We start from the raw sequence: 26,550 nt of genomic DNA, 5'->3' as shown, positions 1-26,550 counted from the left end.
GATACTTCAAAATGAGCAAAAAAAACAGGGTGATGGAAACATAGCTAGTGTTGTTGTTTGTACATGAAAAAAAGCAAAGGAAAAACTAAGATAAAAAAGATTTAAAACATTTACCTGCAGGACTGGGCATGATGGGTGTGCCGGGAGGGCCTCCTCCTGGTGGGGGACCCTGCAAACACACTGATTCTGCTTATTCAAATGACCAGAGTGTGTTACCCAAAGTTACCTAAGACAAGGTACTGTCCCAAAGACACCTTAATAAGACAGCATTACATTACCTACCGAATAATTGCCTGGAGATGCAGATGAATAAGGGATCTGAAGGGAGAAAGAGAATGTACTGGTATTTATATTGTTTAGGATACAAGACTTCTGATCAATTATCATGCCATGTTGAGAACTAACCGAATTGTTATTTGGAGGATTGGGCCATGGTCTTCCTCCTGCAGGACCCCTTTACACAATAGCATACAAATATACAGTTTTATACAATTTATACAGTAGTACATTAGTGTAGTACAATTCTGACTTAATGATTGTTATTAAGTATTTGATGATGATGTTGATGAACTGTGAAGTGAATAAAATTACATGTTAATCCCAGGCATTCCGGGTCCCATTAGGGCATTTAGGGGAGGTCTCATCCCACCACCATAATTCTGGAACGTCAATTACCCAATATAATACATTACAATACATTCAAGTTTGTGAACACAGTAACATGCTTACACACTTTTACCTAATTTTTCATGGTTAACTCACCTGTGGTCCAATAGGAACCATTCCTCGAGGGGTCATCCGCTGCATAGGCCCACTCATGCTGGGATGGCCTTACAAATGGGCAAATGAAGCAAAGAGGTTGCTTCATATATGCCATAGTTTAATGTATTATTATGGCTTTTACAGAATCTACAGACTCTTTTCACAATTTCTGTAATTATAGAGGGAAATCTGGCAATTGTTGAATGGATTTAAATAAGGTAAAATAAGATCAATTCGATAGCTGCACACACAATCAAATTAGTCAAAGTATTTCATAAATAATCACACAAAGGCAGAAGTAGAAGTATCTGTGTTGACTTGATCGTACGGTTGTTAGTATTTTAAATACCTGGCTGTCTGGTAGGATCCATCCCACTGGGTAGGAGAGGCTGGTTCCCAGGCCCCAAAGCCTGTTCAAAACAAATCAAATTGAAGTATCAGTCATTATAATGCGTGGAATGAAAACCTAGTTCCCAAAAAGCAGAATATATGAGTGAAAATACCTGATTGGGTATTCTGAGAGAGCCTCTGGGCCCACCTGGGTATCGAGGAGACATAAACTGCTGAGGAAACACAAGGACAGGGAACAATTGATCAATTCAGTCTATATCACACATACATTTTCAAGAACTGAACACAAATCCTTCATGGTTCACCCAGCAGGAAAACCAGAGCAAATGGTACCATAAATCACACCACCAGATGGCAACACTGCATTTCTATTTTGAATTTGTTATTAAGTCTTACAGATGTTCAACTTTAATGCTGATGTCAAACCTGTCTGGGTTAAACTTTATCATCAACATACAATATGTGGCTTCAATTCATCCCTCAATGTAAAACAGCAAAAGCATAATTACAGTAATGCAATAAGAAGTCTACTGAGTGATTGTACAGCATCTCTTTCCAAGTCAACATGAATCAAAAATAATTTTGCTTTTTAAATGCATATTCTTGGTCTTATTATGAATGATTCATTGATGCACATTATTCCAATGAAAAATTTGTTTGGCCAGGCTATTAGATAAGATATGTAGGCATTATTTTACCAATCTCACATTCAGGTTTGACTCCATTCTGGAAAATAACGCCTATTTTTAATCACTAAATCCAAAATCTCAATGAATAAATATCCTGTTTTACTCATAATACACCAAACAATGGATGTCAAATGGCTTGCAAACATCGACTTCAATATGTGAAGGCAAGTGCTGTTTCAACAGATGTATACTGAACCATGCTATATATGTGATGTTTAAAGCAGATATCTCAGAAGGTTGGTTAAGGTAAAACCGGATCAAACTGAGTGAGTTTGAGAGGAGAACTGAAATAAGGATTGTTAGAGCTGACGGCTGGATTCAAACTCGGAGTTTAAGACCATCAATGAGCGATTGTCAATACACCTCAGGCAGGACAGCAGCTCTCAGACTGCCTGCTGACAGTTAATCAATTTATGTTCTAGTGCATTTTAACTGACGTACACACAGCCCAGTGTTTATGCGCTCGAAATCCTCCTTCAAAAATAGCACATTATAACAGATAATTAAACAAATAATTGAAAAGACACACATCTTCTCTTTCCAATTAAAAAATCAAAGTATGGAAATTTTTCCATAATTTGCTGTTATAGACATCCACATATAGTTTTCTTAGCCTGAATAAATATTTAATTGCCCGTTCATTCATAATCTCCCCTGACTCAGCACAGTCTCCCCAGTTCAACTGTCAATCACAGAGGAAGAAAAGAATTTCTTTGTATTCAGTTTTCCACACCTACATTATCTGATTTTTTTTTTAACATGGTGCTTGTTTGTTGTGGTATAATCCTGTTTTAGACATTTAAAAAACTGTCATTCAGTGATTTTTAATCAATAAGATATTTCAATATAATGAAGTTAAAGAAAAAAACACTCATGTTTATCAAATCAGATTTGTGAGCTATGTGAAAAAAGTGCAATACTTCTAATTTATGTGTGTGTACCTGGAAAAATCCCGGGGGCAAAGGCATACCGTCTCCAGGAGGACTTCCAATCACTGGACTCTGTGTTGCTGCTGCACTCTACAGGACACACACACACACACACACACACACACAGGTTTGTTTTGCTATCAAAGTGAGGACATTCCATAGGCGTAATGGTTTTTATACTGTACAAACTGTACATTCTACACTACCTCTACCCCTAAACCTACCCATCACAGAAAACATTTTTAATAAAACATTGTTTAGTATGTTTTTAAAGCTATTTTAAATATGAGGACTTATGAAATGTCCTCATGTCATGATTACGTCGTAATACCAGTGTAATACCCATGTCATTATACAAATTTGTGTCCTCATAAATCATGAAAACAAGCGCGCACGGACACACACACACACACACACACACACACACACACACACACACACACACAGTTGAAATAGCCAAACATAAAGGACACAGGAAAATTGAGAAAGAGGAGCAGGATTTCACATGTAATATATCACTTTGATAACAACATACTGTATACATAACCTGAAAATGAATGGACATTTTGAAGAGCCAGTGCAATAAACAAAAAATGATTTTCAGCATCAGTGCTGTATAATGATTATTACTCTTTTCTTATGGCCAGACAAGTTACTATACACTGCAAAATCACATACAAAAGTCTCTATACAATAAGCAGGCACACTGTGACCACATTTAACATAAAGAGCATAAAGTATTTCTAAGTAAGACTTTTATTTGAGCTTTTCTCGCAGCAGAGGCACACAGCCATCAGCACGTAGATTTAACAGCTTAAAGGGGCAGTCCACACATAAATGAAAATCCAGTCATGATTTACTCACCCTCATGTCATTACAAACCTCTGACTTTTTTCTTCTATGGAACACAAAAAAAAAAAAAGGATATTTTGAAGAATGTTGATAATTAAACAGTTTCGGTTCCCATTGACTCCCATTCTATGTAAAAAAAAGAAAAAGACATACAACGGAAGTCAGTGGGAACCTAAACTGTTTAGTTACCAACATTCTTCAAAGCATCTTCTTTTGTGTTCCACAAGCAAAAAAAGTCATACAGGTTTGGAATGACATGGGGGTGAGTACATTTTTTTTTAATCATTTTTGGGTGAGCTATGCTTTTAAACCTCACATCTGACATCACGTGGTCCAGCAATGACACACGCATGCACACAAACCTGAGGGTTGAACAATGGGAGGAAATATGAAACAGTGGGAAGACATAGACACTGAGAAGTTGCACCTCCTGGCAAACACATTTTGTCCACTGAATAATTAACAGCACTAGTGTTGGTGTACTACAGTTTCACTGGCGGTTTAGGCTTTCTACTCACTGGAAATGGAACAGAAACAACTGCTTTCCCCTGTTTGCCCCCACATACACTGATGGCAGTTACCTCACCATGCCAAACCAGGTGCCATGAACCCTGGTGGTAAATGATGGCAGTCTGGACGCCCTCCAATCACACCTCTACTCTACTGTGTGCCCAGCAGTGATTACAGTAGGATGAAAATGACCAAGAATGTGTCTGGGTCATACTAGATTTCATCCCCAAAACCAAAAAAAAAAAAAAAAAAAAAGGGAAAATTGTGTGAAAAAACAATTTTTACACTGAAAAGTATCTTTATATGATAGTAGTATTTTTAAACTGCCTTTATGCTTGTTTTAGTTAAAAATAATAAAAATAATTACTGTACAATAAAATTGCCTTTTACAGTAATGGAAGTCTTATGAGAATCATTGAGAACAATAGATAATTAGAAAAAAACAAAATTACAGCATCCAGACGTATTATAGTAATAAGAATTTGGGAGTAAAAAGTGCTTAATTGTTGTGAAAATATCATAATGAACCTAAAACAGGCTTAATATTCTTTATGTAAAATATTGTTTCTTATGTTATCCATTTAATTTTGAGGTGAAATATGCACCAGACATGTTTTCTTGATTTTCACACAGACACATTTTGGGAACAGTCTTTCCACCAAATCTACCCAGATGTAAATCTTATCCCTCTTACTCAGAAGTCCAGACATGACAAGTTGCAGTTGTCTAAAATGTATACTATACAAGTGCAATGGAAATTATTTATCCTAAATTGATTTATCTTAAATCTTTGAGTGTTTCCTTTCATACTTCGTAAAGAAACAGCTTTACTATATACATGACCGATATGTTCCAGATTCTTAAGGTTTAAGCCAGTAGCTCTCTGTCTCTAAGTTCATACATTTCCATATTTATTAGATTTGCTCCTTCTGTCTGCAATAAGGAGGCAGTGTGTATATGTGTGTGTGTGTCAGAGAGATTCCTCCAGTGGCTGGCTGGGTAGAGAGACTCATTTCTCTACTCATTACAGAAACGTGGGTAGAATGGCAAGTCCCCTTGTCTAGACTTTCTCATCAGCTGCATCAGGACAACATCTCTAGTCCTCACACTCAGAGAAATAAATCTATTCAGCTCAAATTAGAGAAACAAAAAAAGTTTGATCCAGGTTGTAAGAACTCTTACATGGAGGACGAAAAGGGTAAAGCAAAACTGGAATTCAATTTCAACAATGAAACAAAGAGTGCCATACATGTTACTAACCAAACAATCCAAAGTTAACTTGAGAGAAATTGAGATATTGAAATGTATTGAAATACAAAAACATCAAATTCACACTCCAAATTTTTTCTAAAATAAAGCAACATTTAGAATTAAGGAAATGAAATTTAATCAAATAACAATGCCAGTTCGCTATGACTTCTTTTGCTCTCATTATCACATCTGTTCTTTTAAGCATGTGACTTGTTACATAAGCTCCATTGAGAGACAACAGAGATACACTATAGTGACAGCTGAACCTGAGCCATGTGTATAGGATGGGAAGAGTAGACTTTAAAGCCAGCTGAGAATACAGACAGACCTATATAACAGGAAATATATCAATGATACAGACAGGAAGGAAGTCTCTATAGTCCCTCTATTAATCTCTCTCTCGCTCCCTCCATTCATTTATCCCATCATGCCATTGGACAATGTTGAAAGCCAATGGAAATGCAGAAAAGTTTTGCTCCAAAACAAAAACAATTGAAAGTGGATTTATAGTGTAGAAAATACACTGCCCGGCCAAAAAAAAAAAAAAAAAAGTCACTGTTTGGATTTTAATAGGCAAATACTTAAGAATCTATGAATGGATCATTATTACAGTGATTATTATGTTTCTAGCATGTTATATGTTTGGAAACGGTTCTTTTAACCCTTAAAGATGGAGTGTGTAGCTTTTCATTTCTTAAACAACCATGTAGGAAGACACATCACAGTCATATTCCAAGATGACAATGTCAACATTCACCATTGTTAAAATTGTTAAAGAATGTTTCAGAGAGCATGAAGAATCCTTTTAACACATGAATTGGCACCTCTGAGTCCAGACCTTAATTTCATTGAAAGTCTTTGGGATGTGCTGGAGTAGACTTTACAGAGTGCTCACCTCTTGCATTGTCAATACAAGATCTTGACCAAAAATTGATGCACCCCTTGATGGAAAAACATTACAACATTTATTTCCATCGAGATGTGCATCATTTTTTGGTCAAGATCTTGTATTGACAATGCAAGAGGTGAGCACTCTGTAAAGTCTACTCCAGCACATCCCAAAAACTTACACTGAGGTTAAGGTCAGTGCCAATTCATATGTGTGAAAATGATTCTTCATGCTCCCTCCCAACAATTCTTTCACAATTTGAGCCTGATGAATCTTGACATTGTCATCCTGGAATATGGCCGTGATACATCTCAATACATGGTTGTTTAAGAAATAAAAAGCTACACACTTTATCTTTTAGAATTAAAAGAACCGTTGCCAAACATATAACATGCTAGAAAAATAATAATCACTGTAATAATGATCCATCCATAGACTCTTAAGTATCTGCCTATTAAAATCCAAACAGCGACTTTTTTTTTTTTTTTTTTTTGTCCGGGCAGTGTAAATGTCTAATTTCCATCCTGTCCTAAATAGAATATGGGACTTTCGCTGGTTGGGCCATTTTATGTATCGTAGTGTAATCTGTAGTGATTAGTGGTGGGGGTTTTCAGTGACTCCTTCTGCAGTGTTGTTGTTATGCCAGTAGGTGGTGATAAGTGACTGTCTTTATAAGCTACTCATTGAGTCATTTATTCAACTGATTTGATCAAAATCCCTGATTCATTCAGTAACTAATAAGCAGCTACATCAGAAATCGCACACTTCCCTACTAGTATGTCTGAATTCAAAGTACTCATAAAAGAGCAGGTAAAAAGTACCCGGCTGGAAAGATTCTGAAGTGTGCACACGATGGACACTTTACTATCCCACGAGGCCACAGGAGAGGATTTATAAATGGCAGTGAATCGACGCAAGTGATGCTGGTAGGTTACATGATAATGATAAATGGCTTATGTAGCACATCCAGATTACATTCATACTAGAATGTACATTTACACATAGAGCATACTTTTTTTTAGCGATTGTTAAGTAATTACTTACTCAAAATAAGTACCTGCTCAAGAGACTATGTGATTTCGGACACAGCCACCAACTGTCTTCATGAGTGAATCATTGAATCTTTCACTCAACCAATTCGTTCAACAACACTGATTCATTCAGGAATGCTACTCCTGTTGCTTGGAGGCTCAACAGTTGATTCTGCTGTGGCTTTGTTTGGAACAATTTTAATTGCTGGAGCAACAACAAAGTAACTGGCAATCTTGTGTCTATCATCTTGTGTCTTACGTCTAGTGCATGATACGCTGTTCTAAAAATGTGGAGCTCAAGTTAAAATAAGTTCAGCCTTTAACGTCACCATGAAATAAATTGTGCCCTCCCTCTTGCAACGATATCTCTTCTCAGATGAGGTGTTTACTGGCATGAGGGAAGGACAATCCGTTACTCACATGAGATCACAACAATAGCAAACCACAACGGTCCAAACAATTCCCGAAGAACAAAATACAGTCCTGTTTCCTGTTCAAGAAGATGTTTTCACTCGGATAGGAGGAAAAGATCATCCCAACTTCCGTTTTACACCTACTTTAAAAACGCGGTTTTCACATTCCACTGTCCTGCATTTTGCATTTTTAAAAACGACCCCTTAAGGCACAACATTAGAATGGAAACTTAGAACACGCGTTGTGTGTTAAGGATGGAGCCAGAAGCCTCCTGGGTAATGATGCAGTCCTATACCCACCAGACAACCTTTCCCATAATATCTGCAGTCTAATCTAATGCAGTGATGAGGTCATCCTCACCACATCTCCTCTCCTGCTGTCTCTCTCTCTGCTGGAAACATTCTCTGCTTTACAGATGGCAGACTTTAACCAACCGGTTTGTTTGCTTCTGTGTGTGTAAGGGGGTTACTTCAGGACACCAGTGTTTTCAGTTAACCCGCAATGAACACCCTGCCCAGCTGCTAACTCACTCCTCCCTGAGTCCACCTCTAGGCCTCTGGAACACAGCCAGACAGACATTACAGGAACCTCTGAGAATATGTGTGTGCATCTGTTTGTGCATACGAATTCAGTGTGTAAAAGTACCCTGGCTCATATTGTGCATCAGACCATATTGAGATTAAATACACAAGGATTCTCCCCATCATGCCAATCACCTTTCACACTGGCCCAAACAACACAGGGGAACAAGTACTAGCAATTAGACATATGTTTGTTTGCAGAAATAGCCTGTTAATTTTCAGTGTTCCAGGGTACTTGGCGCACTTTTTTATTTCCTTTTTCCCCATCACATATTTTTGTTATAAATTAGGTATCAATTGAAAGCTTAAAATTCATTCTGTGAAAACCGTTTTGAAATTGCATATTGCTTTATGGTAAAAACATTTACCCCTGGTTTCACAGACAAGGCTTAAAGGATTAGCTCACTTCAAAATGAAAATTACCCTAAGATTTACTCACCCTCAAGCCATCCGTATTCAACAAGCGAATATCTCACTTCCGTATTCAACTTACAGAAAAACTTACGCAACTTACGTAGCGTCAGTTACGCTTTTTCCCTAAGTTAAAAATGGATATTTTACTTTACAACTTGTTAAATATGGATATTTTTCTTACACAAATGCATCGCTTCGCTTCAGAAGGCCTTTATTAACCCCCAGAAGCCCCCCGTTCACTGCCATTATAAAGCTTGGATGCTTTATTAATATAACTCCGATTGTGTTCATCAGAAAGAAGAAAGTCATATACACCTAGGATGGCTTGAGGGCAAGTAAATCTTGGCGTAATTTTCATTTTAAAGTGAACTAATCCTTTAAGCCTAGTCCTAGACTAAAATGCATGTTTGAGCTGTCTTAACTGAAAGCAACTTGCACACCAGTAATGTTTTTTTTTTTTCTTTCTAAGGTACGTTTATAAAAGCTACTTAAATGCCCTAATTGAACTAAGGCCTAATCCTGGCTTAATCTAAGCCATGTCTGTGAAACCGGGCCTTAGTGGGCTCAATTTTTGTGCAATCAACTTCAGATTTGGTTAGACATATGGCTTTGATTTTCTAGCAATTTTAGAGTCCAAATTATTTTGTAAAATATATATTTTGTATAAAATGAAAAATGTTTAGTTCAGTACATTTGCATACAATAATCTGCTGAGTATCTTCTTTAAAAAGAGACCAACTTTAGGTCTGTATTCCAAAGCATTCATGAACTTAACCATTAAGTTGTTCAAAAAGGGGAGTGACAGTTAACAAAGGATAATTGTTATTTATAATATACATTTATAATATACATAAAAACATAAATCAGACTACAAACGTATATTATTATTCAACATAGGCTTATCTTGATAATGTAAGATGATATATTATGTAATGTTAAATAATATTGTGTAAATAAATATTTGATTTTTTATTGTTTTATTGAGTACATCGTGCAATGATGTCACAATATTATATAAAATATAACATTATTATTATTATCATTATCATCATCATTATCCATAAGAAGTGCTAACCTCATTTCTGTCAAACTAAAATGTGAAAATGTAAAAATGTACAAATTCAAAAACAGAAGAAAAAAATAGACCACTAAGCCATGCTTGTCAGATCTTATTAGAACAATGTATTATGAAAGTCATTGAACTGCACATTTTAAAGTGAAAATCAAAATCTGGAGCACCTCAGTTTTTTTGGCAAGAGATAAACATTTAAGAAAAACAAAAAAAGCAAATGTAGGCTGCACTATTCATTCAGTGTAGCTGCGATAATCCAAGCTTGAATGTGGGTACACTGTGTGAAATATCTCTCTCCATTCAGGGGTGAAAATCTTCATTAACATGCTTGAATAGGCTGCATAATATTATAAGCTATTTCATGCTGTCGTGCTTCCCCTCTTCCTCTCATGTTTAATTTGCTGCTGTTTGTGTTCTACTCTGTGCGAACACAAAGAAAATGAAAGTGCAGATGAGTCTAGCCCTAAGCCATACAGGAGAACATCAATAGGGAATATTAAGGATGTGCATGTAAAGACAATATGTTAAAAGCTTATCAGAACTCGACACAGGATTTGCTCAGGATTTGCTGATTTATTAAATGGTGCTGAATAATCAAATCGTTTGTAGTTTTAGCTAACCTACATATCTACAAATGTCATTATATTCAGTATTTACTAAAGCTTTATAGATTGTCAGGAATAACATCACAGTGTGATATTGGAGTGTATAATATATTGCATTTCTATACAACAGTTTTGTTAATTAAAGGGAAAAGAGTAAACAAAAAACACCCCACAATTTCACATTTATGTTTTAGTATATTCAATCCCAATCAAAATGGGTAGTTCCTCATCAAGTAATTTGCCAATTTGTATTTTCAGTTTCCAGGTTGACAGTAAAATATCAGTCATGAAACTCTAGTTGGCACAAGCATAGGTCCTGGTTCATTGTTTGCTCTAAGCTAGTCCAGCGCTTTCAGAGTTCCTCTGAAACCCTCCACCTCCCTCAGCTCCACATGCCAAGATCTGTTACATGATTTATGTATGTCTATTCATGCAGCAGCAGCATATCTTATATGTTCACAGTGGCGTGTCTGTGTGTATCTATTAGCAGTAGTCCATACTTGTTCTGCAGCAACAGCAGCAGCAATATTCAACAGCAGCGTAGCAGATCTGTTACTTATGATTTGCTATTCAGGCTGAGATTGCATGACTGGACACAACTGTTGCATGAATGTTTAACCAGAATGTGTTGTAAGTATTATAACACGGTTTAGTAGTTTACTTCACTGTGTACTTAGCCTAAACAGTTATCACTAACTGTTGTATAAATTATTATGATTTTAGAAGAGCATTGAGATTGTTCATTTAAAGGGTAAAAAAATGATGCTGATTCTTAAAATATATTTAAGCACTGGCAACAATGAATATCAAAGATAGAAAGAAATTTGATCAAAATCCCTGATTCATTCAGTAACTAATAAGCAGCTACATCCGAAATCGCACACTTCCCTACTAGTATGTCTGAATTCAAAGTACTCATAAAAGAGCAGGTAAAAAGAACCCGGCTGGAAAGATTCGGAAGTGTGCACACGATGGACACTTTACTATCCCACGAGGCCACAGGAGAGGATTTATAAATGGCAGTGAAGTGACGCAACTGATGCTGGTAGGTCACATGATAATGACAAATGGCTTATGTAGCACGTCCAGATTACATTCATACTAGAATGTACATTTACATATAGAGCATACTTTTTTTAGCGGGTGTTAAGTAATTACTTATACAAAAAAAGTACCTGCTCAAGAGAGCATGTGATTTTGGACACAGCCACCAACTGTCTTTATGAGTGAATCATTGAATCTTTCACTCAACCAATTCGTTCAACAACACTGATTCATTCAGGAATGCTACTCCTGTTGCTTGGAGGCTCAACAGTTGATTCTGCTGTGGCTTTGTTTGGAACAATTTTAATTGCTGGAGCAACAACAAAGTAACTGGCAATCTTGTGTCTATCATCTTGTGTCTTATGTCTAGTGCATGATACGCTGTTCTAAAAATGTGGAGCTCAAGTTAAAATAAGTTCAGCCTTTAACGTCACCATGAAATAAATTGTGCCCTCCCTCTTGCAACGATATCTCTTCTCAGATGAGGTGTTTACTGGCATGAGGGAAGGACAATCCGTTACTCACATGAGATCACAACAATAGCAAACCACAACGGTCCAAACAATTCCCGAAGAACAAAATACAGTCCTGTTTCCTGTTCAAGAAGGTGTTTTCACTCGGATAGGAGGAAAAGATCATCCCAACTTCCATTTTACACCTACTTTAAAAACGCGGTTTTCACATTCACATTTCACATATTTGCTATTCAGGCTGAGATTGCATGACTGGACACAACTGTTTCATGAATGTTTAACCAGAATGTGTTGTAAGTATTAGAACATGGTTTAGTAGCTTACTTCACTGTGTACTTAGCCTAAACAGTTATCACTAACTGTTGTATAAATGTATTATGATTTGATTTACTCAGTTGAGAAGAGCATTGAGATTGTTCATTTAAAGGGTAAAAAATTATGCTGATTCTTAAAATATATTTAAGCACTGGCAACAATGAATATCAATGATAGAAAGAATACAGGAAACATAAAGCTTCATGTTATGTTTTACGATATGTAATGCAATGATAAAATTGTGTGTCATTTATTAGAAAACTAAGATGTAAGACTATTTTCGTTGGAACTAATAGATGAACTATTCCTCTGCTGACAGGTGACTCTGAAAGCTGAGTGTTGGAGCAACTGAAGGAAAGGGTCATGCAAAGTGTAGACCTACTAGGTAAAAATAACACTGACAAAAATCTAACTGATCTCCAGTGTTTCAGGATTCATTCCATTTGCGTAAAATGACAGAAAGGCAACAAAGTACCAGTCATTGTCTGCTGTTTTTTCTTTTCTTTTCTTTTCTCTTTTTTTTTTTTTTTTTTTTTTGTTGGGGGGGGCCACACACAATGAGGGAGAGTGGGTAAAAATAGAGTGTGTTTATGATTGCCAGGGAAATGGAATGTGCTCGTTTAGGCAGGAGAGAATAATTTGAAAAGCACTTACAGCGCAGCAGACAATATTTCCACGCTAAAAATAGCAGTTAAACAATGGAAATCAATGCGGGTTGAGTCACTAGATCATTCATCAGGATTTAATTACTTCGCATTTTGGATTTGTATATTAAGTGAGAATATTACAATTTGTGTTATGTAAAATCATTACTGTTTTAATGGTTAAAAGCACATAAATATAGAGACCACAATTTTGCAAGTTGAAAATATGATAAATAATAAATGTAAATGATGTGAGTACAATAATAATAATAATAATATATATACATGTGTGTGTGTGTTACCTATATATATATATATATATATATATATATATAAATAAAAGTAACTGTAGTCTGATTACAAGTATTTTAAAAAGTAGTTTACTCTAATTACAAGTACTTGATTTTTGGAATCTGATTACGTAATCCAGATTACATGTAATCCGTTATATAGAGCTGGGTAGATTACTCAGGAATTGTAATTAGTTACTAATTTCAAATTACATGACTAAATTTGTAATCAGTAATATAATCTCTTAGATTACACATTTTTGGTAACGTAACGTTGGTAACGTTATTTGATGTCACATATATTGTAGGATAATCTTGTACTATTTTGACAGATACAAAGAAAAAATATATTCCAAAAAATATATTCTATTCACCAACAAGAGCCTCAACAGATTCTTTTTAAAGTGCAATGTATGGACAGTTAATACTTCAGAATACTAACACTAATGTACCTGTTAGTGTTTGCTGATAGTAACACTAAATAAAACAAAATCACATCTTATGATTTTAAAACATATTTACTTAAAATTAAGTACATTTAGAAAACAGCAACATTACAAAAACAAATTGAAAAACATGAAATTCACAGCAATATCACTGCTACATCAAATATTTCATCTATATTTCATATATTATTATTATTATTATTATTATATTATTATTTCATATATATTCATCTATATTTCCCCCTCACTGCCGGAAAAACACGAATGTATATAAGCGGCAGGTTTATTATGAAAAAAATATAAACGTTAAAAAATGAAAAATTAGGACAATCAATGAATTGTGAACAACTTACTGCCAGCTCTGCATATATATATATATATATATATATATATAAAAAAAGTAACTGTAGTCTGATGTAGTCAAGTGTACAAGTGCAGTATATATATATATATATATATATATACTGCCCGGCCAAAAAAAAGTCGCTGTTTGGATTTTAATAGGCAAATACTTAAGAGTCTATATATATTAATACTTAAGAGTCTATATATATATATATATATATATATAGGTTTAAGATGAAAGTACCTCTGGAAATATAACTAATGTAGCCATAACTCACTTTAAAGGATTTTATGATTTAACGACATGTCTTTAAAATTTCATGCATGAATGAGAATCAGTGTAGCACTTCCAATGATTGACACATGAACTAAAAGTGGAGGCTTTTACTGTAATGAGCTGTGGCTGGTCAGCAGTTAATCTTGGTGATTGTGGTCCTGAGGTCTATATAATTTGTGGCAGATAAACAGGCACCTGACTTGTAGGTAGAGTCAATGTGGTTTTAATCAAGGTATTAGAGGAACAATGAGGCTATTATGCTGATTTTGAAATAACCCAAATGGATCATTATTTCTTGTAGACAAGCCTTTAATCTAATCACACTTCATATTCTTCCCTATTGCTCTGTTTTAGAACAGAGGTCAAGGTGTCCTCCTCCATCTAGCCAAGATGACCGCAAATGTATGACATCATTGCTAATGCCTCCAGCACGGACCACCAATTTATCATCCTTCCCGCTTTTCATTCCCCTCCTGCTCACCTTACCTCTCCTTCGATGAGCTGTACACTCACTCACAATTATCCTGCAAGGCTTCTCAGGGACCAGCTGTAACTCTGTGCTGTTCTATAGGTCAATGGATCCCTACTGGTTTTTGTTTATAGTACAAAACAGTGAAATGTATTAATTGGTTTATTAGTGGTTAGCAGCAGCCAATAAAAACATAGTTACAGCACAAAATCATGTTTATCCTCACTGCAAATGAACAAGTATTTTTACTCACATAGTCATGAAAAGCTTTGGCTTCACTTGAGTGCTCACATGTTTCTCTCCTCTCAGGAGCAGCACAGTAGAGGTCCCAGAAAACACTGCCATAAAAGATGCACAATATAATATAAAAAGACTAATAATGCAGTCTGAGAATGAATGACTATCATCAGTTAATTAAAGCCCTATTTGGATGGGACTAGTTTTCCCTGAGGAAATGTTTGTTTCACAGATGTACTTTGAAATTTTTTATCCTGTCAGAATCAGAATGTCTGTTTTTCTTGCACAACATTGGTATAAATTACAAAGCATATACCGTTCAGCTAACTTGTGGATCTTCTGAGAAACTGAATTCCATCCGGATGAGAATGTCTGTGATTTACATTACCATTCAAAACTTTGGGGTCAGTAAGATTTTTATTTGAAACTTGGCATCTTGGCGCTTGAAAGAAATTAATACGTTTAGTCAGTAAGGATGAATTAAATTGATCAAAAGTGACACTATAGACATTTATAATGTTACAAAAGATTTCTATTTCAAATAAATGCTGTGCTTTTAAAATTTCTATTCATCCATATCAAACCATTCTGTCACAATTCTTTATCACATAATAAGTCAAATAAAAAAATAAAAAAATACAAGTACTGATTTCGATCTCCATAATGCCTACATCCAGAATATAAACACTCCACCTCAGAATCAACTAGAGATCCCATGAAATTACAGACACTAATCCCATTTAAACAGAGCTAAAGCAGATTTTCTTACCACCACCATGAGTGCAAGAACCCTGGCGGCTCTCCTAATGTTATGTTCTTCTCCCATCGGATCTGCCGAGTTAAACAGAGAACAAAAGAAGAGTTATAAAGATTTGGTGACAAGTCGACCTGTGCTCCCTTTGTGATTTAAACATAATTAAGGGCAAATTTTGCCATGGAGAGCTGAACTTTGAGTCAAACATGGTGCCCAGAATAAATTTGAGAGATAAAACTGTAACTTGGCATCTGTTTGAAACGGTCTCAGTGTGACTCAGTCTGACTTCAATCATTATTCATTTTAGTTAACCAATTGACACTTTGCTAAGCTCCATTCTTCTTGGTTGTTAACTTGGCAGAACATGCCAGTGGAAGGAATTGGACATTTTCAAAGAAGTGGCAACATTTTATTATATGTTGTATAACTTCTGGAAAATAGAGGACTATCCAAGTACACAGGACTTCCATAGACTTAGAAAAAGAGCAAAAGCTTGTCTGATAATATGGCGGATGGCTACATTTGCTAAGGTAGGACTGGTCACTAACAGGCTTGGCTTAGCGAAGGTCAGTTATTAAGCCATTATAGCCCAAAGTATACACTGGTTTTTACATGTACGCAAGAGTATGCCTACAGACAGTGCACATGATGCAAATTTCATCATCAGCATAGTATGCAAGATCTGTAATTAGTTGGCTTGGTAGCATTTCCGGCATGTTCTGGTCGGACAAGCGCAGAAAATTCACCCTCCTTCTGCCTCAACCAGTTCACGGGTCGTAGATACTATCTCCTCCGATGACACCTCTCATTTCTGCATTTTAGTTTTAGTAATTTCACTAAAACAAACTGTTTTTCAACATCAATCAACTCCAACATGATCAACAGCAACTGCGTTCAGTTTCAGTCGCTATTGTTTGTAGTAGCCTAAACTCAAAAGAGCAGCAAAGAAACTCAACACAGTGGAACATAGAAACCCCACTGCCAGGACATTGGATATGACCATCACATCTTCATTATCCTAAGTTAACCTGTTTGTTATAGTTACTTTGACTAATGTCTAGAGAGAACAATGCGTAAAACAGCATGCGTCTTTTATACAAAATTGTTTTCAAATGTAGCTTAAGGCTGTCAATAGATTACATTGATTATTAATGATTAATCTCATGTTTGTAGTTAATGTGATGTAAAACTTTAAAATAAGAGCTTTATACTTATATAAACTTTAAATTTAGCAATTTAATATCAAAAATGCCCCTCTGTGTGATGATATAAAACAATATAAAAGTATTAATGTCACGTTTGAGTTTGTTCATGTTTAGAGTTTGGTTTTGATCTGTTCTGTTCTGTTCATGTCCGTGTTTCTAGATTGGGTTTTCCTGTTTAATTAGTTCAGTTCAGTTCTCCTTCGATGTCTCCCTGTTTGTTTTTATGGTTACTGATTGGTTTAGTTCTGTTCAGGTGTATGTAGTTAATTAGTTTTATTAGCCCCTCTTGTTTGCTGTCTTTTTAAGCCCTGTGTTTCCTTTGTCAGTTCTTTGTCAGAGTGTTTTTTTGTAAAGTTTTTAGTTTGTTGAATAAAGAAGCTGCTGCACCAAGATCCTGACGTTTCTCCTTCGTGCTGCAACTAGCAACCGTGACAGTTATTGATAACAGTGTTTATCGATTAATCCCATAACCACCTCTGAGATGATGCATACCTTTAATAAGGTTAGAATAAATACCCCTGGAATTCAATATAAGAGGGTAAATATTGGGCATTAAAGGGAAAATTAATTTCTGTCACTGCCCTGTAGGTGATAAATCGTAGAAAATATATACGCAAAGTTAAACATATGACATTTACTATAAAACTAATATAATTAATGTTAATGCATCACACTTATGCATTTACCTTCAATTGTTTTTACCTTCAACATTTTTCTTCACGTAACTGTTATTGTAATAATTCAGAATTATAATGATTATAAGTAAGCAATAAGGTACGAGAGGCTATGCTAGTACTCCAGCACTAGCCTCGAGTACTTTATTGCTATTATATAACGGTTACCACACAATACAAATATTAAAGCCAAAAATATGTATCAATGCAACTTTCATGAAGTAAACTTTTACTAAAAGCCTTCCTTCCGCCAGAAAAAAATAGTTCCTGACCATGAACAGCAACATAAGTTACATTATTAGGCCATTAGATGGCAGCAAAGACTGTCTTTATGAGTGTGTCAGTCAGTAGCGAAGACTTTTACATTGAAAAGACTGAACTGTTGTGAACACGGAACAAGACGCAACTGACAAATGCTTTGACTAGCACTGTCAGTCACGGGAGAACCCCTTAACTGTTAAAAGGACAAGATAATACATCAGAGATTTAAACAGATTTTTTATTATGAACATGACTGACCTGAAGGAAAATGCCAAATCTGAATGCAGGTAATAAACTCACTCACTCGATCTCTTTCTCACAATACTCTTCTACATAATACAGCAAGCTTCAATGAACAATATCAATTGAGAACAGTTTACGTTGCTAAGAGTGGTTTCTAAGGGTGTCGTGTAGTGATACACAGAACCGTTGGGTGAAGCGGTCATAGCCGTGTTTTATCGTGAACAAAACACAGCTATTGACCAATCAGGATCAAGGACAGGAACTAACTGTTTTATAAAAAAGTATTATAATAAACTATTTATTATACCAAAGGTATAAATAAAAAAGTTCATCATTCGAAGTATACTTTAGGCTTAAACCTTCCGCACATCCTTCTCAGTTCTCATCCTTAACTCTTTCTCAAAAGACTAAACAGGAACAGAAAACTGCATCCATCTCGATGAGATCATCAGTTTTAGTCACTGACCATGTGAGATGGGTTTACAGACATTAAAGCGCTGACGACAGCTGGCATAAACAACACGGGTGTGCCCAACATTATCTCAATGCATTGCTGCAAGAGCCACGGTTATTTTTGGGTTCAAGTCCAGCGGGAACTGGTTACATGAGCAGGGTGGCAAAAGACAGGAGTCGCAAAGGAAACCGGCCACAATGAACGGGGCGGGTGGCTTAGTCACAGAGGCTGGACTGAGTCACGACAGCAGTGTCTGGCTTGTTGATGTTCACGTCTGAGTGGTGGGCCAGCCTTTGTGTTTTTACCTCTGTGATTGTGCCAGTCTCATTCCGTCTTCCCTCCTCTCCCTTTGTTCTGTTCCAGTATTTATCTGATCCGCTGTCATTCGCAAATATTTACTTGAATCAGAGCTACAACACTCGTCTGCATCTGCATTTACTTTTACTGTTCAATTGTATCTTGTCAGTGATCATGTCATCAGCAAGTGAGCTGTCGTGGACACAGATATAAACATCTCTTTCCCAAACACAGTTTGGAGGATGACAGGCCATTAACATTGAGTGTCTCTGTTACAGACCCTTCAGAAAAGATTTAAAACATATTGCTTGCTGTCTGATGAATTGTGGCTGCAATACAAACAGGTCTCAAAGTGTCCATTCTTTGTTTTGGGTCATCCAAGGGCCTTTCGAAACCAGCTATTTCTAACTAAACCTTCATGCTGAAGATAAACAACGTTCATTTAGAGAGCAGAGCAAGTGAACGCTCAGTCCTTATGAGAATCTGTGTAAATAAGCTTAAAGTCCCCCACTGTATCTCCATGAGACAGTGCTATTAAACAGAAACAGTTTGCCCAGTATCTCATGCCAGTGTGGTTTTGTATCCAGTGTAATTAAATTAAGCTGGAATCAGAGAACAGTGAGGGTTCCATAGGAGACGTTTACCGGTACGGTAAGCCTAACCGTGAGTATTATCTACTAAAAAGTACATCATCTTAAACTGATCACCTTATTCACAGTAGAGATCTTAGTGAAAATGCAAAAAATAAAAATATATTTGTTGACTTACCTCCGACAGGAAGGTCTGTGCTGATTTCTGAGCTCCCACATGTAGCAGATATTCATACACATACAGAGCTAACCTGCAGAGACAGAACATTAAGAAGATATTGAGGAAACCTACTTTATACTGTATGAGATCCTTCACGATGCCTTTATCTTAGGTCCTGTTTCAATGGCTAAATAAAACTCAATTGTTCAGTTTCCTAAAATAGTTCATGAGAAATAATTATCATGCCCACTTTAAAATAACAAACTTAACTTGATAGTTCAGCCAAAAATAAAAATTCAGTCATCATTTACTCATTTTCATATTGTTCCATACCTGTATGACTGACTTTCTTTTGTGAGACACAAAAGGTGATGTTTAGTAGATTTTATTTGAAAGAACTTAAAATAAAAAAAAAAAAGTTAATTAGCTTTGGGCCCTATCATACACCCAGTGCAATGCGGCGCCAGGCGCGACGGAAGTGTTTTTTGCTAGTTTCAGCCCGAAGCAGGTCTCATTTTCACGTCCGGCACCACGTTGTTTAAATAGCAAATGCATTTGCACCCATTTGTGCGTCCATGGGCGTGCTGGTCTGAAAACGAAGTGTGTTGGCGCATTGTTGGCGTGTTCCTATTTTGAGGCAACTGAAATAGACTGAAATAGTCAATGGCAATATTTTTTTTGTTATTAAAAGAGCGCGTTAGTAAGATGCGCCTATAGGCAGGTGCGCAACGCACGTACACTCTGCTTAGGGATGCGTAGCAGCACACAAACATGCCAAATATTAAAAATAAAAGGATTACAATGTAAAAGATTATTGTTGTGTGCATAAAGATAAAAATGCTTTGGTGGAATCCGGCTTGTCCTGTAGATGGTCTGCTTGCGCGCTGTAACCTCGTGCATGAGCAGATCCGTTTCCTCGCTAGAGAAGCATTTCGTTTTTCCTCTTGCAAATTCTGCCATGTAAATAGTGAATCCGCCATGGCGCGAGCGCAACTGGCCTCTAAAGGGAATGGGAGATGAGACTCTGATTGGTTTATTGCACGTTACGCCCAAAACACACCCATGACTCATTAAGAGAATAGGGACAACCCTTTTAGACCATTTTTCCCGTCGTTAAACTAGCAAAAGTGGATTCTGACACGCCCTAAGTGCACTTGTGCCATGCGCTTTAAACCATGCGCTTAGATCATTAAAATAGGGCTCTTTATCTTTTATGTTAATTGCTATCGAAATGTATGAGTTAGCTAACTCAGTACTTCAAGTTAGGAGCAATTAACATGCATGAGTACTACAAACTCAAACTCAGAACATCATAAAAAAAATGTATATAACTGATTACCTCAAATTTTTTGAGTTAGCCCAACTTATTTGGGTTTACAGTGTGTTAATACTGCTTTTGTCATACAGTGAAAGTGAATGGTGACCATTTAACCTCCAAAGATGACATAAAAGTACCTGTGCAATATAATTTCAAGTTACTTGAAGCCATATGAGAGGTCTTTGTTAAAAAAAAAAAAGACTGAAAGATTGAAATTAATTCACCAAATATGAAAATGTTCAACACTGAATGTGCATTTTCAATATTGCACAAATGAGATTTGAGAGTAACAGCAGAGGGAAAGATTTTTAGTAAATAATGACTTTAATTTCACTCACACAAAGCTATCATATGACTTCAGAAGAATGTAGTTATAAGGACTAATGTTAGTTGTTATGGTGCTATTTTGTCATCTGTCATTGCCATTTTTGGCACTCCAATTTTTTATTCACTTTCATTATATGAAGAAAAAAAAAATGTGAACAACCTGACACAAAAGGGAATATTTTCATTTTTGGATGCACTCTGCTTATCTTCTAGCTGCGTATCCTCTCATATGGTTAAGCAACCCATATGTGAATTTAATAAGGCAACTCAAGTCCTAGTTTGGAGATCATAATCGAGACAAACTTTGGGCAAACACTGAGTTCACAGAGAGTTCAGTCTTCCATTACTCTTCAGTCTACCATTTCACTTTCAGTTTTACAATCTGCCATGGATTTTTTTAAGAGTTCCATATCTCTGCGATAACATTTGGTTATTTTTTGTATTGGCGAAAATTCATTGTATGGAGGATTTTCATATTGAATTTTTTTAGTGTCCTCTATGAATGTGTGAGTGAACCTGAGTCAGCAGAGTCCAGCGGCATCCTATTAAATTTTATCATTTCAGGCACAGTCAAATCTAATTATATTTCACATGCATGCAGACGAAGTATTCCCTCTCCTGCTTGTTTCTGCAGACATAACACTTGATGCACCGAACGACCTCCAAATGTTCAGAGAATGTGCATACACTCACAAAAAATAAAAATAAAAAATATATGTAGAGCATTCAATAAAATGTATAAGACAGTGTTTGTACAAGAGAAGAAAATACTGAAGTGGAATAACGACAGCAGAGTTTAGGAACATTGGCAAACCAAGATCAAACACAAGCGAGATTGAGGGAGGAGATTTGGAGGTTGGAGGAAAGACGGGGGGTCCTGAGCTCCTGAGAATCAATTCTCCTGAGATTGTCAGCAAACTTTCATATTCTAATGATGAAGAATAGAAAAGAGACAGAGAGAGGATCTTTCTAGCAGTCCTCTCCTTTTCTCCAAATGAGCAAAATCCAAAATCTTCAAACTGGAATGGAAAGGAAACCAGGTTTCAAGAGTTTAAGAATAAAAGATATTGTGCACAGACATACTTCACAGATGAAATTTTTATATTTTCCTGCTATAAACCTTATGTAGCCCCACCCCTTTTCAGTGCTGCGCTCGTTGTGTTCTGTCTTCCAGTTTGTATTTCCACAGCATAAAGGTAAGATCTTACAGATTAATGAATGGACTGGTCATTTTAAAATCTTGCGGTCTACTGACATCTCATAGATTTCAATGCTCATAATAACTTTCGTTAATGCTGGGTACACACTAAAAGATTTTTGAAAGCTTATAAGATTTTCAAAGTGTGAGAGACCACACACGAGGACAAAAAATCCTAGATTTAACCGTTTTGCTCCTATAGTGTGTGGTGTGCCATGATGTGACAATGACAGCACACCACACAAGAACAGATTTTCAACCAGAGTCCGACTGTGAACACGAGAAATCTCGCAAAATCTCTCGAGACTTCAGAATAAAAATGACGGACGATATGCAGGAAGAAAGTGCGTTGTTAGTGTTTGGAATGATTTTGGTATGTTTTACAAGACACTTTGTATAAATATTCGTGCTGTTGCCACAAATCGTCAAGCTGATCCTCCATCTCTGCTGTCCAAATCCATTTAACTTTATGTTGCGCCATGACTGCGTTTGTTATGCTTCTGTCTTCTGTCAGCTCGCTTTCTGATTGGATATTGTTTCGTTTCACGTCATAATCTCCATAGCGGGCACACGTTTGTCCTCTGGGTTCCCCCACACTTCAGGATTTCTGATCATAAATATTCAACATGTTGAATATTTACAGTTCGCGATCGGGGCGCCTCCGACATTCTTCCGAGCAGATTCAGCCACTCTTAACACACCTCACACCACAGGAAAATCTGATAAGATAATCTGTAGAACCATCAAGATAATAGGGACATTACCTAGGATTGTCGGAAGGGGAGAAATCGACCCAAAATCAGCCCGATTATCTTGTAGTGTGTACCCAGCATTACTCTACAATAAGTAAATCCACCTCACCAGTTAATTACTCTTCAACAGCAATGCCATAGAAATATACAGAGCTACCGCAAAAACAGAAGTTAAAAGACAAAATTCTAAAGATGGCTGCACACTTGTTTCTCTGGTGCATAAGGCCTATAGGGTGTTGTGGATGATTGCTAGGGTACTGCTATTGGTTGTTATGGTGTTCTGAATGGTAGCTAAGGCATTGCTTGGTGGTTCTTCTGGGTATAGTTGTGAAGTAGCTGCTTACTGTTTGTAGTCAAAAAGTCCTCTTCCCTTATAGATTTTTTTCCATTTTGTTTCATCATCTGTTTGGCGAATATCACTTAGACAGGTGTAAGTAGCTTTAAAAACTAACAGCACTTCTCAACAAGCCACACAATTTGAGCTATTATTCATGTCCTGCAGTCAAATTACATGATGAAGTTTAATTCCAGTATGGGCAATAATAATGATGCCTGCCTTAAAGGGTTAGTTCACCCAAAAATGAAAATTCAGTCATTAATTACTCACCCTCACGTCGTTCCACACCCGTAAAACCGTTCATCTTCGGAACACAAATTAAGATATTTTTGATGAAATCCGAGAGGTATATGACTCGTCCATAGACAGCAATATAATCAACGCTTTCAAGGTTCAGAAAGGCACTAAAGACATCGTTAAAACAGTCGACATGACTGCAGTGGTTTAACATTAATATTATGAAGTGACGAGAATACTTTTTTGTGAACAAAAACAAAAGAACTTATTCTTTTTTTGGGTGAACTAACTCTTTAAACGCCACTAATTAGACAATGCTGACCTACATACAAATATTGAAGAGATCATTTCCGTTGTGCTTTAAGCTGAATTAATGAAAAAGCCGGAATTTTGTTTAATTTAATTTTTTGTTTGACAAAGCAAGAGACGGCTCCAGGGGTTAATAAAGGCCTTCTGAAGTGAAGCGTTGCGTTTTTGTAAGAAAAATATACATATTTATAACTTTATAAACTGTAATCACTAGCTTCAAGTAATGTCTGTCCGGCGATCACGAGAGAGTCAAGTTCCGGCGTATGACGTAGATGTAGGAGTAAAGTAAGCTTAGTTGAGAGTAGATGCCAGAACTCTACTTGTGTATAAAAGCCAGTGATTCTAGTTTATAAAGTTATAAATATTGATATTTTTCTTACAAAAACGGATCCCTTCACTTCAGAAGGTCTTTATTAACCCCCTGAGGCCAGTTGTTCAAAAAGTTTAATCTGGATCAGAATTATCTGGATTTGGAAATTGCATGTTTTGCTATCCAGGATCAGGTAATCCGTCTTACTTTTGTGCTGGTTTTTCAAAGCAAAATTGGATTGGATCACCCTGATCCAGATACACACTTTTTTCAGATTACCAAATCTGGATTACTAGTGCTCTACGGAGCCCCTAAAGGTAATAGATGGTGATAGAAAGAATATAAGATGGGGGGGAGACATTTAAATGTTTTTGCGTTCTCTCAGCTCTCAGAAAAGTTCCATGTAGCATTCACCTGAGAAACTTTGCAATAACTCGCAACTTTTGACTGGTTCATCTCTTATGATTGTGCCAATGTAGTTTACAAACAGTGATAAAAAAAAACAAAAAAAAAAACACTTTGATTCAAATATAATATTTTCGTTTGATATTTACAGTTTTTTGGGGATTATTTTATGGCACCAAAATCTCTTTTTTACTTTACAGTACATTAGGTTACCAAAAGGCTAAATATGTAACCTAATAGGGGTGGGACGGTTCAGATTTCTCACGGTTCGGTTTGTATCACGTTTTTAGTGTCACGGTTTCGGTATGGTGCGCTATGTTCGGTAAAAAATAGGACAATTGTCAAATAAAATAAAGAAAATAAAAACAAATAATCTAACTACAAGAAACAGCACAAATAAATACATGAGAGCTAAGATACAATAAAATAAACAATGCTTTACAGGCTTTTCAGGTATCTAACAGCTTTCAGGTACAGAAATTGAACAAAGTAATCAAATATAAAATAACACTGCATATAAACTTCTTTGAATAGTTAAATAAAGATGAAACATTATTGAAGTTACAAAAGCTATTCAGTCAAGAGTGATTTCTTCGTGCTTTGTCGTTCGATTAACATTAAAACACAGAGAGCAGGAATATTAGACTACTGTCCCTTTAAGACATAATTCAAAGATCCAGTACACTGATTCTGATACACATGCGTTGTCTGTCTCGTTTTTCTCTGAAGACATAACCTACTATGTTTGTTAGGATACTGGCTAAGATGGGCATGTTGACATAATTTTTGTGTGAATTTGTCCGTTTAGGTGCAAGACTTGAAAGAGAATTTGCGCGAGAGTATTTGCGCGCTGTGGCGCGGCTCTCCATGTACGCGCTTCGGATGAGTACACACACACACACACACAAATCTCCTCAAAGCGCGCGCGAGTTCTCTTTCACGTCTTACAGATGAATGTTTAAATTGGCAAGGTTTAAATGAGTTTAGTTTAAACACAGATAGCAATGCGAGATGTTCAGATCTCACCTGGGTGATGACGGCGTAAAGGACTGCTCATAGAGCATTCGGCACGTCATTGAACATTTGTTTACAATGAGTGACTGTTAGTCCTTGTTCTTTTGATCATCGGTGTTGTAACGTATTGGGAAACTAGAATGCATATCCATCGACTGAAACATATTAACCGAATCCGTCTGTCTGTTTTGCACGTTGTTTTCAACAACGCATATTATAGATGCGTCGTCAGATTTGGGATGAACCGCGGTGCAAGCGCGTGCCGAACCGTGGGTGGAGAACCGAACGGGTTCGATTTTTTACAGCGAACCGTCAACGGTCCCACCCCTATAGCCTAATGTCTGCTTCTAATTTATTACTTTAACAGTTAAGCTAATCAAGAGCAAAATAAAAAATATATGTTTGAATATATATTACATGATAAAAATGTTGTATTTTTTGAGCAGTTTTAAAGTTAATAAATTTTTGTTCCTGAAATCCACCCTTCTGATGGGATCAGTATAATCCAGAATTTTTGGATCAAAGGTATCCCAATCTTACTAAAAAGTTTTGAACAACACAATTTGATGATTTTATCCAGATTAAAACCAAGATTGGATTTTGTGATCTAATCTGATTTCAGAATCCTTTTTTTCCTTTTGAACAACCCATTTTCATGATTTGATCCAATTCAATAGCCGAAATCCAATCAGATTACTTTTGAACAACTGGCCCCAGGAGCCGTATGGATTACTTTTATGATGGATGGATGTGCTTTTTGGGGCTTCAAAATCTCAGTTACTATTTACTCCCATTATAAAGCTTGGAATTGTGTA

General features: G+C 36.3%; 2 protein-coding genes across 3 annotated transcripts in view; both read right to left on the bottom strand.

Moving 5' to 3' along the window:
• poc5 (POC5 centriolar protein homolog (Chlamydomonas)) overlaps positions 1-26,550 on the bottom strand; it is a 703,663-nt gene that overhangs the window by 134,043 nt on the left and 543,070 nt on the right. The gene's annotated exons all lie outside the window — the stretch shown is intronic.
• The window catches only part of ssbp2a (single stranded DNA binding protein 2a), a 36,265-nt gene that overhangs the window by 3,574 nt on the left and 6,141 nt on the right, over positions 1-26,550 (bottom strand). The window contains exons 2-12 of one of the 2 annotated variants that reach the window (XM_051893460.1): positions 19,547-19,619; positions 15,660-15,721; positions 14,907-14,991; positions 2,744-2,821; positions 1,266-1,325; positions 1,112-1,172; positions 763-830; positions 592-659; positions 406-454; positions 283-318; positions 115-169 (exon numbers count right to left, since the gene is read on the bottom strand). In XM_051893460.1, the coding sequence (XP_051749420.1) occupies positions 115-169; positions 283-318; positions 406-454; positions 592-659; positions 763-830; positions 1,112-1,172; positions 1,266-1,325; positions 2,744-2,821; positions 14,907-14,991; positions 15,660-15,721; positions 19,547-19,619 (695 nt within the window). The remainder of the gene's footprint in view (positions 1-114; positions 170-282; positions 319-405; positions 455-591; positions 660-762; positions 831-1,111; positions 1,173-1,265; positions 1,326-2,743; positions 2,822-14,906; positions 14,992-15,659; positions 15,722-19,546; positions 19,620-26,550) is intronic. The other variant, XM_051893461.1, reaches the window with a different exon arrangement.

This window comes from Ctenopharyngodon idella, chromosome 5, assembly GCF_019924925.1.
Source record: "Ctenopharyngodon idella isolate HZGC_01 chromosome 5, HZGC01, whole genome shotgun sequence".
In the NCBI taxonomy this organism is placed as follows: domain Eukaryota; kingdom Metazoa; phylum Chordata; class Actinopteri; order Cypriniformes; family Xenocyprididae; genus Ctenopharyngodon; species Ctenopharyngodon idella.
This window is presented reverse-complemented; position numbering and strand designations above follow the sequence as displayed.